Source organism: Montipora foliosa, chromosome 3, assembly GCF_036669935.1.
Source record: "Montipora foliosa isolate CH-2021 chromosome 3, ASM3666993v2, whole genome shotgun sequence".
Lineage (NCBI taxonomy): Eukaryota > Metazoa > Cnidaria > Anthozoa > Scleractinia > Acroporidae > Montipora > Montipora foliosa.
This window is the reverse complement of record NC_090871.1, coordinates 36840893-36858392: the sequence shown is the minus strand read 5'-3', so window position 1 is coordinate 36858392 and position 17500 is coordinate 36840893. Positions and strand designations below refer to the sequence as shown.

Here is a 17500-nt window from a genome sequence, read left to right as displayed (position 1 = left end):
GATTCAAAACAAGAACAAAAAACACAAATCTTGCAATAAACAAGTCTTAAAATGTCCTTCTGAGAAACAAACACAACAACTATGAGCCCATGAACTGTGATGAAATTGGCACAATGTTCAAAGTCCTTAGGTTGAAATAAAACAGTCATAAACAGTTCAATGTTCTTGATTTAAAACTACTGTAAGTCATGTCCTTTAAACGAGTGGGTAGTTTGATTTGATGCCTGCTCCTAGTTACTATTCCTTCACCTGTTGGTGAGTCTTTCACAGGTGGTGGTACTTTTGGACTCAACTTGTGGAGTTGCCGTGTCTGTTATCACTTGTTTGGGTGTTGGTGTGGGTACATGTACATGTAGTTGTCTAAAGTCTTTCACCGGTTTTTCTTTTGATAAGGTTGCAAAGTTGTGATGTTAGAATGCTCAGCCTCCACTTCAGGCATAGATGACGTACTTGTACACATGTAGCTGGAGGTTGGTAGCATTTCGTTAGGTGCCTGTGGTTTCTGCAAAAAACTCTACCACCCTCAGTGCGTACTGCATACGATCTCCATGCACTTGGTCTTTAACTTGAGTTTTCTTCGACTTTTGAGCATTGTTACTTGGCAACATAATTATTTGATACTGCACTTCCCTTGTGTAAAGGCAGTAGCCCTCAAGTGCATGTACATGTATATCAGTGGTGGTTGTAGGTTTTAGAAGACTTGTTCTTGTTGGAAGAAGTACACGTTCTTGTTTTCCTGCCACAAAGTCTTTGCACAGGTGAACTGCCTATGCCTTTGGTTGGGCTGTTCCTCCAGTCTAGAAGTGCTAAGTAAAAGTTGGTTCCAGCTTACTTAGATTTTGTCATTAGCAGCTTTGTTTTCTTCATGGCGTTTACTACATGGCGGTTACTTTGAGGATAATTGGGTGAACTTGTGACTATTTCAAAATTGTAGTCCCTCACAGAATCTCTGAACTCTTGCGAATCAAAGGGTGGACCATTGTCACTCTGGAACACATTACAAATAGGTATACTATGATTGGCGAAATGGCCTTTCAATCAGGTAATAACTACTTTGGCAGTCTTCCTTTCCAAATGATCAATCTCAACATAACAGCAAAATAATAATCTAAATCAACTATACACAGGTTAACCCTTTTCATGTAATCGTGTAAGTCGAATATCAGTACATGTATGTCACAACCAACTTTCTGCCATGGGTGTTCAGGTACATCATGAGTGGTTCTTGTTTGGTTTAGTTGGCAAACATGTTGCATGTGTCACAGTTGAAATGTAATCAGTGATTTCTTGATTCATGGATGGCCAATAAACAACTTCTTGAGCTTGCCTGAGGCATCCTTGTATTCTGGTATGGGTACTCTGAATCTTTTCTTTAACTTTCTGTCTCAGAGTTTGGGGAATAACTCATCTTTGGTCGTGGTCGTGGTCTTTGGACCTGTACGGCTAGTTCATTTAAATTACTGGGAGACTTGGGATCACCGCCTTGAGAATCTGAAAGGGTGGGTCTTTCGCTGTTTCTTGCTTGATTTCACTCAGCTGCTGCTCAGAGATTGCTAGGTGGTAGTCTGTGGCATGAATGCTTTCCTCTTCTCTCTCTGTCTCTGATGTTTGTGAATCTTGAGGACTTGGAGTTGGATAGGCTCGGCGAGGTGCATCTCTCTACCAGGCCTGTATCTGATTTCTACTGTAACATCATATTGTTGTAGGCGAGGAGAAGTCGCTAAAGTCATTTTTGTGCAGATGCTAGCAGTTTTCTTGAAATAGAAACCAAGGACTTGTGATTTTTGTAAAGGGACTGCCTTTTCTTCCATGAACGTACTGGTGGTTGTGTTATGAACCAAAAACGTGCATCAAGAGCTCCTTTTTGATGTACAGCCTGTGTTAAAGCTCTGCTTGCATACATGTAGGTGACAGGGTGGTCGTCCTGGGTAACGACAAAACCAAGTGATTCCTTGTCAAAGTACATGAGAACGGAAAGAAGTAATTATAACTGCTTCCTTGATCTTATTAAGGGTGTTATCCTTTTCTTTGGCCCAGTACCATGGCACATATTTGAGGTTTGTCCAATACACACAAACAGAGATGAAATGGTATATGAAATTAATCATATGAACTACGGATATGAAATCAAGTGAAGCTATGATCGTCGCAGTTATGAACGCAATTTTTACAATTGCGTAGAAAAGCCTGAAAAATTCAGGACTTCAATGGGGTTTGAACCCGTGACCTCGCGATTCTGGTGCGACGCTCTAACCAACTGAGCTATGAAGCCACTGACGTTGGGAGCTGGTCATTTGTGGGTTCATATGATTCATTTCATATACCATTTCATCATTGATTCATTCCTCACGGGAGCATTAGAACCCACAAATGACCAGCTCCCAACGTCAGTGGCTTCATAGCTCAGTTGGTTAGAGCGTCGCACCGGAATCGCAAGTTCACGGGTTCAAACCCCGTTGAAGTCCTGAATTTTTCAGGCTTCTCTACGCAATTGTAAAAATTGCGTTCATAACTGCGCCAACACTTAGAAAAAAGAGTGTTTGTGAAGTACCTGGAAGCGGTGAAGCCTTGACCTGCATCAGCTGGTTGATCAGGTGGTGGCATGCTTCATTATTACCGGTATTTTTCATTATGGTTATTGAATACCAAAACCAGGAGAGAGAGACACATTCGCTCAAAACGAGATGGCTGTGAAATACTGGACAGTCTTGATATGCAATATGTATTACATCTACACAAGGAGACACATGTTATCATGCAATAACCATAATGTGTTTCTGAGGACAAGAACACTTTTGTGCATCTTTCTGTTACAGTACAGCCGTTGGTAGTTTCCCTTACATGGACCTGTGAAATCTTCCGAGATGGCAGTCAAGTAAATTCAGTTTCTTTTTTTGTTTGTGTTGATTTTTGGATTACAGACATCACATGGGGATTGGTCTGTGGAGACAGTGCAACTTCTACATTTGGATAATTTAAGGTAATAATACATGTATTTCTGAAAGTGCTACTATGATGAAATTCTCATCTTTCTTATCTAAGCCATTTTAAGACATAAGCTAGCAGTCTGTATGAGAAGAAGATTGCTGTTTACTGGTTGCTGATATAGTGATTGCTGGGATGCAGGGATGGCGCAGTGGTGAGAGCACTCGCCTCCCACCAATGTGGCCAATTTGATTTGATTTGCATTAACTTGTTAATTTCAATTACAGTGTCCCTGATTAGTGCTCTACGGCGCTAGAAGATTAGACACTTAAAAAAGTTCCTTTCCTTTCCTTTCCTTTTCTTTTTGTTCCAGAGATATTCGAGTTTTTTTTAATTATGCAAATTAGCCTAGCGATGATGTCATAAACTCAACCGAATTTTGATCAACTATGATGAAAAGAGATATCTCAGCCAATTTGTCCCAGAAATGCTTGATTCTTTGCAGTAAGATTCTAGTAGATGTCCTCCACAATATGCACATACCAGTCTTGTTACCATAGCAACACACTGGGTTCCAGACCTCCCTGATTCTAAAGGCTTTGCTGGCCACTTTAGACGTTTTATTTTGATATTTGCCAATGGGACCTCATCTACATGATCCTGCAAGCATATAAATTATTATTATGTTATGTCAACTTTGTGGCCTTGTTAAATGTTCTTGTAGGTTAATGTCACCAAAGTATTAAAATCAAGTTGGAGAGTGAGTTGCCATGGGAACCAATTTCTTTATAGCTGCAGGTGTTTGCCTTTAGAGCTATTGGCCTACCAAGTTTCAATGGTCTCTGCTACAGATTGACCAGGATAGCTCTATTTAGAAATTATTACAGTAAAAACCTGCATACAAGAACATGTGGATTAAGAACACCCGGGCTGAAATTTGGTAAAAAAAGGAGCATATAATTATATAAGAACACATTCAGCCTGAAAATTGAAAATTGTTCTTATATATAAAAACTCTTCCCTTTTCAGTTTAATAGAACAAACAATGTCTGTAGCTTTACTGTGGTATTGCACTAAGATCTCTGTATAAATGTTAGTAATTTCACTTGCTGTGTATACATGTAGCAAATGTACAACAACTGTATTTATTTTCTAATGTTGTGTGTCTCAAGTTTAATTTTCTCTCAAAGTTATGTATTTCATCATAGTAAGTGAATCCTTTGCATTTTTTAGAAGTAAAAAATTGAGAACACTTAGGAACACTTTCAGGCTGATTTCAGCTAAAATACCCGATATATAAGAACCCAATCAGCCTGAACCCCAAAAAATTAATGGGTGTTCTTGTATGCGGGTTTTTACTGTACTTGATGTTACATTGGGTTAAGTGAATGATGTCATCAGTCCTCACATTTACATATTTTACACATAATTATTTTTTCAAACTTAAATATCTCCGGAATCAATGCAGATATTTCCAAACGGTAAACAATGTTTTTAATCTTTCCTGGAATTCTATGTGATAAACCTAGAAATTCAAGGGATAAAAAGTGGATCATAGCAGCATTTTTTTGTTTGTTGTTTTTTATGTTGTTCTGATGCCAAAGGGCTGATCTTCCTATAGCACCTTAAGTAGTACCCATTCATGAATTTTGCCCTTTAATAGTTGGCCTTGGTTTGCAGTGGAATCCCCGTGGACAACGAAGTTGATTACAAATTCTAGTGCTTCTTTTTGCATTGATTTAGATCAGTTGAAAACTAAGCCCTTGATTCATCAGTACACAAAGTTTTGTCAGGAAAAATTAAGAGTGATCCAGTTTTATTCTTTCCTAAAGTATACAATTGTTTCCTTACCCTTAAAGTTGCTTGACCAATCTGTGTGTTTGCATGATGTCTTGTTTCCCTTTCAAATGCTGTGTTGTAGCAGTGGATCCACAGTCTTTGTTCATTCGGAGGAAGATGCTCATCAATGTGCCAGCGAATGTGAGGTCTGCACTTTGTACTTGCAGCAAACTAATTTTTTACATCTTACTTTGAAAATAATCAACAATTCTGCTGTCGCAAAACAACTTTACACATTAATCGACATGTATGTTTAGGCGCTACATGATATTGTTAGAATAAAGTCCTGAAAAAGTAGTGTCCAGAGATTAATTCTTTAAACAAGACTGATGCATGTTTCAGATTACAAACAACAATTCCTGTGCATACCATAAAATCGTACATACATGTAAAAATGCCAAAGCTTAATGGCTTGACTACACATGTAAAAGTCAAATTGAAAACTCAACTAATCAGAATAGTCCACTGTGCAACATAAAAAAAATAATTATCATAATAATAATTATTATTAGAATTCTTAAAGTTTGTGACCTTTAGATATTAATATTATAGAAATACATCAAACATGTTTCAATTAGGTCTGAGCATTTGCATTTTTATCAAGCTCAAAACCGAATTAAGGCATATACTTAGAACTGAAATCTCTGAGTGAATATTTACCTTTGTATACATGTACACTTTATGTGTCAGCTTTTTACTGTTTGTATACCTGACTGAGTACATACCACATTGTCTATGAAATCACCAGCTAGAGTTTTCAAAGCAAACTGAATTGTCCAACATGTCTAACCCATTCGTCTCTGAAGCAGTCCCCATTGACAAGTACAATCTCAGGACTGGAAGGGTTAAAGGATTTTTTGGGTTGATTATCAACATCTTGGGCACTGTTAAGTATCCCATTTTAATGCATAACAGTTATAGTACCTTAAGATACCTCATAGATAGCATGTTTTGTAATTTTCTTGCAGAGGCTTCTCAATGTTGCGAATACCACTTGTACGGTAAGACTTTGTGATGAGCATAATAAATGTTATGATCATTGATTTTTCCGTTATACCAATACTCCTTTACCTGGATAAGTTGGCTTGGAATGGGTGTTTGATCCGTGGGTGTCTCTGCATGTTGGGACGAAGCATAAAATTAATAACAATTTTACGGTCTCTGTAATGTCTCTTTTATGATGCTATCTCACTCTCAAATGCTTATTTGTTTTAATTGTTATTTCATTTTACATGACAGAATTTATTGATAATCGAATTAAACCATAAATTAACTTCATTAACACTACTACTACTACTACTACTACTACTACTAATAATAATAATAATAATAATACTTATTATTATTATTATTATTATTATTATTATTATCCTTATTATTATTATTATTACATTGTATTATTATTATTATTCTGTGATAAATTTATGGAAACATTCATCTGAGTAGCCTCAGTAGTATTGACAATAATTATTATTACTGACAGTATAACTGTAGATAACATTATTGCTACACTCATACCTGTAGGTTAAACAAAGGAAGTACTTTTGCCACAGGCACCTTAGATACTTGTGGAATGAAGAGCGTGAGTGCTTTGAATTATTGAGGTTTGTATTATTTGACAAAAAAATCATTCTACCTTTCTTGAACAGTGTATGTGAAAACCATTGGTTTTCACGGGCATCTCTTTGCATACTGTAGCTGCATTCATTGAACAGTATTGTTTGAACTTGTTTTTGGTAGGGGCCTTGATGTTGGAACTTTCCCAATGAGTTTTTATCTGGGTTCATCTGGTTTGCAATGGGATGAAGTGCAGAAAAGGTAATTTTTTTAGTATTACAAATGTATTTATTGGGCAGGTACAAAACGTACGTCACAGGTCATTGTTTTACCAACACAGAAACAACCCTATTAAACTGTTTGCCAATTGTAACGTTAGGTCTAAAAACTTTTGTTTAGGTCTAATTGAGCACAAGTTAGCTTTAATGAATGCTTAGGATTCTTTCTGTAAATGGCAAAACAATGACCTGTGACCTGTGACCTGTGTTTTGTACCTGTTATTTACCTGTCAAACTAAGGTAAATAACACATACATGTACAGTTGTAGCTATGGCTGGTTTTCACCTGACGTCACAGCAGCCATGTTGGCGCACAGAACAATAAAGAGAAAAGTCATGAGAATTTGATTCTTAGACTATTATAATGCAAAACATGAGCCATAATTTTCTATTGTTTTGTGCACCAACCTGGCTGTCATCTCATCATGTGATTAAAAACCATCAATAACATTATTTTTCAAGTTTAATCTTGTGACCTTGAGTGACCTTCGTTTTGCATTCCAGCCAATCACACTGTGTCATTTAAAGTAAGGGTTTGCTTCCTTAAAGAAGAGTTGGTACATGTTACAGTGGTTCTTAAACGCCGGCCGTATCAGTGTTTTTGCTTTAACTCGGTGGACTTGTTATGGGATCATTTCTTCAGAGAGTAAAATAATGTAGGACAAAGTGCTCTAAAGCCAAAAATTATTGGTATTTGTACCTCTAGGCAAAAGCTATATGGTGCAAATGTGGTGGATGTTGATGTCAAATCATATGCAAGACTTTTCCTTGAAGAGGTAACCCAAATTTAATTCATTATTTCAACTTACACGTTGATTCCTCATTTTCTTCTCATCTCATAAATATGTAATTACATGATTAGGATTGTGTGATTGTTATGCACAACATGGCACCAATTCAAAGGCGTGGTGGAGGTTTTTCTCTGGATAAATTATTAGTTTATTAAATTCTCAACGTCGGATAATGCGTTTCTCGTGCTCTGATTGGTTCGCTCAATCTCTGTTATCAGCTCATATACCTTAGTTTGACCTTATATGGTAAATGATTGCTATTAGCGTTGCTAATCTAGAATTCTTTTCGCCTGAAAGCTAAATTTCTCTCTGTCTAAAGCAAAAAAAAAACGTTTTTGTGGAAAGTTTGGATCAATTCCGAAGCTTAGAAGTGCGCGAAAAGGTAAGAAATGTTTTTGTGATGAGCCTGTGTCTGTCTGAACACAAGGTATTACACAACATTGCATCTTCATCAAGTTTTTTCGATTTCGCTAGGATTTTCTCCCTTTTTTTGCTCGTATGTGGTACTTCCAAACTTTTGGGGTTTAAGGAATGTAATAAAACAATTATTCCATTCACGCTTGTTGGATATGAGACTGGTTATAGCCAACTCATATCCAACGCACGCTCATGGAATAATTGTTAAATATTCAATGGGCTGTAGCTCAATTGCTTTGATAGCAGTGATCTGCTGCAAAGTGATTTACTGTTACCTGGTAAAATAATAGTGAGTTATCCTCAGTGGATAACTTTTAGCCACCTTTTGAACCACCAAGGCCAAACCAATAGATGGTTTTTACTCACGTGACTTGGCGGCCATATTGGTGTACAAAACAAAACAAAATGTATGCATGGAATATGCATAAAAATAGAGTTTGGTTCCCAAAGGAGAGAACGTCTATTGTTCTTGTACACCAACATGGCCGCTGTCGTCACGTGAAAACCATCTATAAATAAACATATCTTTTTTACATTATCTTTTTCCAGGAAAGGGCTTTATTCGCTTCTCGGCAATTTAGGGGACTACTAACCCATTGACCAGCCTTATTCACCTTACCCAGTGACGAGTAAAATCATCTGGCGTTAGACAGAGTAAAATCTGGCAAGTCTCACTCCCAGGAGTCAGTGGGTTAATGGAGAGTTTTTGACTGGTTAACCTATTGACCCCTGAGGCACCCTAGGAGGCCCTCAGTTGACAAGTAAAATTGTCTGGCGTTAGAGAAAGTCAAATAAGTTATTTCTCACTCCCTGTAGTCAATGTGTTAAGGCATATCAAATTCTATTGATGGTCACCGTCTTTCATTTTGTAGATGTCATTATAAACTTTAGTGACTTCTTAACAGGGGGTCGTTTCTCAAAGATCCTGACACTTTTCGGGCATACATTGTACATGTACTGTATGTATAAAACACTTTGTATCTTCAAAAGGAAAATGTTTCAAGTGATGCAACTTTGCAATAATTATTGTTTTGATTTCTCTGTTGTTGAAAATATGTTCAAATGGGAATTCTTCAAATAAACGAAAATCTTCATGGACTTTTGAGAAACAAGCCCCTGGACTCTTTAGATAATGAACGCTAGAAATCTATGTTGTTGTTTTTTTACAGGTTGTAGATCCATTCTACGTTTTTCAGTTTTGTAGCATTATCTTGTGGTCAATGGATAACTATTACTACTATGCTGTGGCCATTCTAATGGTGTCTCTAGTTTCAATAATTATCACCATATATCAAACACGAATGGTGAGTGAAGTACAGGTTTAAAGGGCAACAATTATGTAGAGTACCCTACACGGTAGCAAAAAAAAGGATGCACTAGTTTTTGTTGTATCATTTGAGGTTGATGTTTATCTCATTTTTGAGCAATGAAGGTTGCTACATGTACCCCAATACTGTACTGTACTAATTGGCAACAACAAGGTAACAGCAAACACCAGTTTAATATTATGCATCGTGAATGTTGATACGTTCTTTTTGCTTGTTATTTGGGACAAATTCAAGTTCATTTGCTTCCATTTTTTGGTACCCCCCAACGTCATTGTAAGTTTACGAGTCCTACAAAATTTCATTGTTATGAGGAAATAAGCCAATAAAAGTGAAGAAACGCTATTGATTACATGGATTCATGTATCCTTATAATATCATTGCTACCATTTTTGTAACTACTCCTCCAAACATGTCAGACCTTTTGTTTAAGAAGATTAATAAATAATTTAATATGACATTTTCAACAATCCAGTCAAATGGGTGGTAGTAAAATGAAATTTTATTACATAAAAGTAGCCATGATTGATTTTTGTTACCCGTTGGTTGAAGGTGGGCCTTTAAGTATTTCAAACTGAGACAATAATATATTATTATTATTATTATTATTATTATTATTGTTGTTGTTGTTATTATTATTGTTGTTATTATTATTATTATTATTATTATTATTATTATTATTTATGACCTTATTCAAGAAGTTTTATTTCCTTTTTTTTGTCACAACAGCATCTTAAGACATTAAGGGACATGGTGGCTGTGTCAGAAAGAGTAACTGTACTGCGTAATAATGCAGGTAAACCATCCGCCATTATATGAGGTTTTGTCACAAAAGAAGTAAGGTACCACTTTGACCTACATGCACCATTGGATCCTACACCAGGTGCTGTCTGTTGCATCCAATTTTGTCTCCAAGACACATGTTAGTGAATCATTAATTGCTTCTTAATCAAACTACAACAAACACATCTCAGCGAAATCATCTCTTTTCCCAAAAAAATGAGCGTCAATCTGTTTTGCATGTCTAGTTTTGGTCTTTTGTAGAAGTTGAGTATAAATATGTTGCATGAAAAGCAAACCAGATCATACATAATAATTTACTTAGACCTGGCAGCCAAAAGTAAAAGAATCTGTTCCAGGTGTCTTAGTTAATCTAAGACACAGAATCATGAACATTGTGACCACTCACACTACGTGCAGTTTGACTTCAAAGGCAGGATGCCCAATATAGTATGTAATTATTTAAGTACATTTTCTACAAGGTACATGTTTGTGTACATTTTTAGTTGTCAAAAACCGGTAGATTTTCATGGCATTTATAGAAGCAGTTTGCATTAAGGGGCAATTTATTAGGTACAGTGTGCCCTATATCTCTAGTGTGGCCCAGTGGTTAGGACGCTTGCCTTGAGATCCGGACTTCCCGGATGCAAGGCCCTTTCTAACCTTTCTTTGAATTTGCCCCTGGTTCAACTTCTTGGCCGCATTTGTAAATAGCCATCTGGTTTGCCTCCAGCCAGTTGGGATTCTTAACAGTTGTTGTTGTTGTTATTATTGTGTTGTTTCGTTGATTTTATTTCTTTGGCCCTTAAAAGCCCCTATGGGGAGTGGTCAATTAAACTACCAGTACACTGTATGTATTGAATTATGGTATTGCATGTCAGCTTGGGACACTTGGTGATCAGCTTATATTTCAGTTTCTGTTAATTTATTTTTATAACACAGTTCAATTAGAGATATCATCTGAACATCTTGTTCCTGGAGATGTACTTGTTATACCACCCAAAGGGGCCATCATTCACTGTGATGCTGTCCTTATCAGTGGTAATTGTATTGTCAATGAGAGTATGTTAACAGGTGGGTAAATGAAATACATGTATAATGTTGACCAAGAAAGCTTAATATAATAATTATTTGGTCTCATGTAATCCTGATGCATTTTAAGTCACTTGACTGGGAGAATCAAGATTACGTTCATGAACGGGTAACCAATGCAGATCTCTTAGCACAGGTGTAATATGCTCGTGTTAACATGCGCCTGTTACAAGTTGGGCTGCTGAAATTCTGGACATACTGGAGTTGCCCAAGACTTGAGAGTAGTATATTATATTGGTCAATCTTAGATGTTACGAATGCGTGGATCAAAGTTTCACTGTGATAGAAAGAGAGATGTTTACTGATTTGAGCAATGTTGCTTAGGTGGTAGAAAGTAGGTAGAAAGTAGGTAGGTGGTAGAAAGTGTGTATTCACGTAAGCACGGTTTCAGTGCTCTGGCCTTCCTTATAAACTGATTGATAAATCTTACAATGTATGTAGACTTGCGTCCTCAAGATGGTGATTGAGACGCACAGTTACAACCTTCTCAGTGGCTTTGGAAATGAAGCTAAGGTTCCAAATAGGTCTGAAGTTCTTGTACACTTCATTGGTCGAGGATGAACGTAAATGGTGTTTCCATTTACCAAAACTGTTTGTGATCAAGGCCTCGGAAGGTGCGTGCGATTGTCTGCAACGGAGTTACGCCCATATGGAAACACGCATGTGGAAACAGGAGCCGAGAAGTTCCACATGATTTCATAATGTGGGGTGGGGAAAGTGTAATCTGCGTTGGTTTTCTCTTCAGAATCAGCTCAAAGTTTCTGTTGTTAGTTTCTATTCTCTCCTTTTGCCTTATCCATAAGAAATAATTTTCATTTTTGTTTTCGTCCAGAACTCCACTGCTTCACAATATTTACTAATCCCCAATGGCTAGTGGAAGCTCAAAATCTACTAGCCAAAACTGACATTTCACTAGGCTGTGGCTAGTTGGCTACCGTTAGTCTCGAGCCCTGAATCCACTGAGTTGCATGACCATTGATGTAGAAAATCTGCCTTCAGTCGCTCATCACAAAAACCAAGTCTCCACAGCACCATTCCCTTGTAAATAATGGTTTCCCATCAACTAAGATGTCTTTGTTATTAAAGAGGATGGTGTCGATTCCTTGATCATAATTGTACAGAGTCTTGATTTCATCAAATGCAATAAGTATGTCTCTATAGAATGCCGGAATGTGCGTTAAATATTTGGCATCATAGTTACATCGAAGCAGGAAATTATTCAAGGCCTCCATGTTTGTTAAAAAAGTAGTCCGGTACTACTTTCCAATTGCAGTTATCTCTAAAAAGAAGTCTTTTGATCCACGCAAGTCTAAGCGATTTTATTGTAAGTTCAATGTCAACCATCCGTAGGCCCCCTGTGGAAAGGTCTTGATACATACTAGTGCGTTTTATTTTGTCCTTCTTATTTTTCCAAAGGAACCGAAACATTTTGCCCTTTACCATTGACACTATTTCCTTAGGCATAGAAGAGCCAATTCATTTTTTTGGAATGCTAATAAACCTCTATTATTATTATTATTATTATTATTTATCATTATTAATATTATTATTATTATTATTATTTATTATTATTATTATTATTAGGGACGTTAACATTGGAAATTGAGTATATTAAGCTAGACAACCCCAAAGATTTAATTATAATACTTTTCCATAGAGCGTTAATCCTCTCGATTTCCAAAATTAATGTCTAAGTTGGTCTGTAGTTTTTGTACTTCATCTGGATATTACCTCTTTTATCACAGGAAACATAGATTCCTAATAATTTGGTGGGAGTGTTCATTCATTTCATCCCTAGCGGTTTTGTTCTATTATTCAACCATTTCCCAAGCCAGAATGCTTTTGTTTTCTCTACGTTGAGCACTAATCCAGAGAAATCCGGCTACATCAACACAAAATAAGTTGGTATCGTCTGCAAATTGGCTTAGTTCGATCTCTGTGCCAAAAATTCTGATTCCTTTAAATTAATGGTCGAGCTTTGTCTTATTTTGTTAGACAGATATGGCGAGAGTGGACATCCTTGTCTAACTCCTCTAGAGGGCTTAAATCAGTCCGTCGCAAAGCCGTTGTTCAAAGCTGCGCTTTCTATGTCCATGTAGAAAATCTCGATCCATTTTCTTAAGCTGCCACCAAAATTGAATTTTTTGAGAGCACTTTGAATACAAGACCATTCCAGGGAGTCAAAAGCTTTTGTAAAATCAACTGATATTAATATACCTGGAGTATTGTTCACCCAAGTTTGCTCCATAATATCACTTATTAATCTTACATTTTGTCCAATATATCTTCCTTTTATGAAGCCCGTTTGGTCCGGATGTATGAGCTTTGTGATCATTGGCTCAATTTGCCTTGCAATGGCTTTGGATGCAATTTTATAATCCATATCTAGTAAAGTGATGGGACGCCAATTCTGTAAAAGCAATAATTCAGCGTCGTCTTTCGGTAAAAGCGTAATTATGCCACTACACTGAGAGACCAATAACCTCCCAGGCTCATATGCTCTATTAAGGCTTGCTAATAGATTTGCACCTATGAGATCAAAGAAATACTTATAAAATTCTACCGTAAAACTGTCCTCGCCAGTACTGTTGATCAGTTGAAATATGGCGATGAGCTGGAGCAGAGTGGTTTCAGCTGGGCAGGATTGGGATGAAAATGCTCAATGCGGCTGGATGGCAGGATGGAATAAAAAATAGCAGCAGGATGCAGGATTAAAAAAAAGCCTATTTGGGACCCTCAGTTTAGAGAAGATGTCTTGAATCTGTGGCTATTTCATCTTTGTGCAGTTCTTTTTGGGACTGGTTATAGTTCTCAGTTAGGCTGACACGCTATCAAAAATGATGCTTACAAATGTCAAAAATACATTTACAATAATTATTTGGTATAACACTGCAATCTCAGCTCTTGAGCTTTAGCTTTGGGTGTTTCTCAAGTCGTGCTTTTTTGGTTATTTTTTGAAGGCCTGCATCTTTAGTAACATGTACATTGTACATGTAATTGTACATGTATAAGAAAAAGTTTTTTTTCAAATGTCTGAATTCTTTTGCATTGTTGAGTTTTAAATCTTTACAGAGAGTTCCCTGCTACCTTGATTTCTTGCTTCAGAACTGAGAATTTTTTCTCAATGAGCTAATAATGTTATCTCTAATTTAGATTTTGAGTCTGCCAGTCCTGAGACAGATTTCTAATCTTTTGAAATATCCGAATTTTAGAGATTGGTTTAATGATTCCATCCTTGCTGCAGGTTTCAATAAGCTGTTTTAAATTGTTAAAATGATTCGCCACTTCTTAAAAAAACGATAATTTTAATGCTGAACTACTAATTTTTCCAGGTGAAAGTGTTCCGGTGACCAAAACACCTTTACCAAATTCGAAGAGATCCTCAAGTTTCCCCGCAGAAGAAAGAGAACAGTCATACAATCCAGAAAGGCAAAAAAGACACACTCTATTCAGTGGAACAAGAGTCATTCAAACACGTTATTATGGCCATGCAAGAGTCCTTGCTGTGGTTGTAAGAACTGGTATGTAGTTCTAGACTGTAAGTGTAATTTAAAGATTAGTGGAGCTTGTTTTAACCAGCAAAAATCTGTCTTTCAGTATGTATATACCTACTTGAGACAAATTATGTGGAAAAGGGGAAAGGGTAGTGGCCAACTTTGGTGGTGTGCACTTGTCCAGAGTGATTTAGAGAGTAAGCAAGAATCACTAGGACAACTTGCTGTAGAGGCATTTTTGATCCTGATTGCATTTTTGGTAATATTATTATTCTTTGTTACAGGTCTTTGGAGTTTAGGGATTCCTCCACCCCTGACACCCCACATTTACAGTGTAATGTACATTTGATAGCAAAGCCTGCCAAATCATAAATTAAAACACGGGAAGAATGGCAAAATCGGTCTGCATGTAGGCAGAGGAGGTGGTAAAGATTTATTACATCAATCAATAATAAGTAAAAACGATGAAAGTGTCTTACCATTTCTTGACCAAAATTGTATGCTTCACTTCACTTTGTTGTATATCACCTCACTCTTGTACCACTGCATAGCAGTTTTGACAGAATGTTTGCTATCTTTGCAGGCTTTTCAACAACTAAGGGCAGATTAATTCGCTCTATTCTGAATCCAAAACCTGTGGGATTTAAGTTCTTCAGAGATTCAATGCGCTTTGTTGGGTTCCTTTCCCTACTGGGTAAGGTTAATATATAATTTATTTCATCTGGTGTCATCTGACATGTTGCTGTAATTTCTTCCATTTTCAATGGAACAATACTGACTGTTTCACATTTCTAAGTCTAGTTTTGTCTGACCATTTAAAAAATACAGTCTGATAGAAAACAGTTCTACCATGATCATACATGTATTGTGAAATCATAACTATTATTAATATTTTTAAAAATACAACCAACCACACTTTTGAGTTTAAGGAACATGTTTCAAACACCATCTTCAGCCATAGTGAGTGTGAAATTAAAATTTTTACAAGATAATTTGCAGATATATATAACTATGATTCTTTGTAGATTAAATGTTGTTACAATTAAGTAGGTAAAATTCAATCCAACCAACAATATCGTAGAGAACACAACTGACATAAGTTTAAAAGTGTAATGCTAAACTGACATGATCAACTTGTTTGTTGAGTTTAGCATTACACTTTTAAACTGTTACCGTTGTCACCTATGTTTTCTGTAATCTACAAAGAATCATTGTATTGATAGTTATACATTTGTATATATCTATAGGAATTATCTTGTAAAAATTTTCATTTCACACTCACTATGGCTGAAGATGATGTTTGAAACATCGAAACATGTTCCTTAAACTCAAAAGTGTGGTGTACATGTATTTTAAAAAAATATTAGTAACACTTGTGCTATTCAGACCATTTGGATAACTATTATTATAGTTACTCTGTCATGACTAAGTAAAAAGGTGAGAATAACATGTCCCCAATATTGTTATTTCGATACAATACAATACAATACAACAGCTTTCATTTCAACACGATGGTGATTAAAATGTTGCCAGTGTATGGGATCGTGCATTTAAGCTAACTAAAACTTAAGGAATAAAAATATATCTTATTATTAAAATCGTCTTAATAATATAGAAAATTGTATTTATTATTGTGGGGCATTGTTTGCGGAGATTCCGCCTGAAAGTCTAAAATTAATTACGTAATTTGTCAGATTTATAGAGGCCATTCTAGTATAGTTCTTGACATTGGATGTCTTTGCGAGATGCGGAGTGAGGAGATTCCACACAATTCTTGGGTTTCACTCACGTGATCAACAGCCATGTTTTTCAACGAAAACAAAAGAAGACGTTAGCATAATAATAGCTTTCAATTCCCAGAGGATTGGATCAGGCTCAAGCTCTGAATGCTATCGAATTTTTCATAACATATGTGTTAAAGTGAGGCACTGTTACCATGTTTGTAGCTAAAATATGACCCATAGAGAGAGAGGTACAGTCATGAAAAATCTTATATGCTAATGTTGCCACCTTGACTTTGTACATTAAATGTAAGGAATCCCATTTCCCATCGATATTCCTTGTAACTACTATGATACTGATTAAAGGATACTTGGAAAAAAACTAACTGCTCAGGACTAACAAGAGACAACCCCATGACCTTCCAATAATTATTATAATTACATGTAGAATTATTACTAGTTTGGATGCTCTTCGCTGTGTTACAGCTGTACAATTATTATTGCCCTGCTGTATTTCTAGGAATGAAATTGTCAAAATGCTTCAAATGTTCTCTCAATTTTATTGTTACTAATTAAGAAGATGGTATTTATTTTTGTTTCCATCATGGTAATTATAATATTAAATTACAACAATAAGTACCTAGTATGGTGCTATGACTATTGCTAACCCCAGTAAATGAATGAAGAGAATGTTTCTAAACTACATGTAATTTGAATGCTAGTAGTAAAGTAGGACATGCTCTAGCTCCCATGGTCTTTCCCATAGTCTGCGTAGGTGATGGGATTGTTGGTACAGGAGGCAATTAACAAGCGGTAATGCCACACAGAAAATGGGGAGGGACACTGTGGATTTCACAGCGTCCCTCCCTATTCTCCATCTGACTATACCACTCGTTATTTGCCTCCCATGCCAACAATTTGCCAGCTAGGCAGACTGTCTTTCCCATAGCACCCAAACTATTTAGAAATCAAGAATAATGTTATTCATATATGTAAGTTGGTAAAATAGAAGAACAGCTTCCCAAGGAATCTGTAGTCCAACTGTTGGCAAACGTTCAACCAATAGCCCAGCCACAGCTCACAGTTCCTGGGAAAGTTGTTCTTTAATTTCACTCATAAGTTCAACTTCTGCTTAGAGCACTTAGAGTTTTCTGAGTATCCATCCCTCTTTCATCCTGGACAAAAAAAAATCTCTTCATTTATTTAATACCAAGGTGAACATTATTTTATACAGTGTGTCTCGCCTGCTACAAAATTAATGTAAGATTCCCGACCTGTTTG

General features: G+C 36.4%; 1 protein-coding gene across 3 annotated transcripts in view; it reads left to right on the top strand.

Moving 5' to 3' along the window:
• The window catches only part of LOC137997377 (polyamine-transporting ATPase 13A3-like), a 57552-nt gene that overhangs the window by 2385 nt on the left and 37667 nt on the right, over positions 1 to 17500 (top strand). For 2 of the 3 annotated variants that reach the window (XR_011122460.1, XM_068843331.1), the window contains exons 4-14: positions 2922 to 2980; positions 4847 to 4910; positions 5733 to 5765; positions 6289 to 6368; positions 6505 to 6582; positions 7306 to 7375; positions 8977 to 9111; positions 9862 to 9928; positions 10855 to 10986; positions 14337 to 14525; positions 15082 to 15192. Coding sequence is in view for 2 of the 3 variants with exons in the window: in XM_068843331.1 (XP_068699432.1) it covers positions 2922 to 2980; positions 4847 to 4910; positions 5733 to 5765; positions 6289 to 6368; positions 6505 to 6582; positions 7306 to 7375; positions 8977 to 9111; positions 9862 to 9928; positions 10855 to 10986; positions 14337 to 14525; positions 15082 to 15192 (1018 nt within the window). In the remaining variant the exon portion in view is untranslated. The remainder of the gene's footprint in view (positions 1 to 2921; positions 2981 to 4846; positions 4911 to 5732; positions 5766 to 6288; positions 6369 to 6504; positions 6583 to 7305; positions 7376 to 8976; positions 9112 to 9861; positions 9929 to 10854; positions 10987 to 14336; positions 14526 to 15081; positions 15193 to 17500) is intronic. The other variant, XM_068843332.1, reaches the window with a different exon arrangement.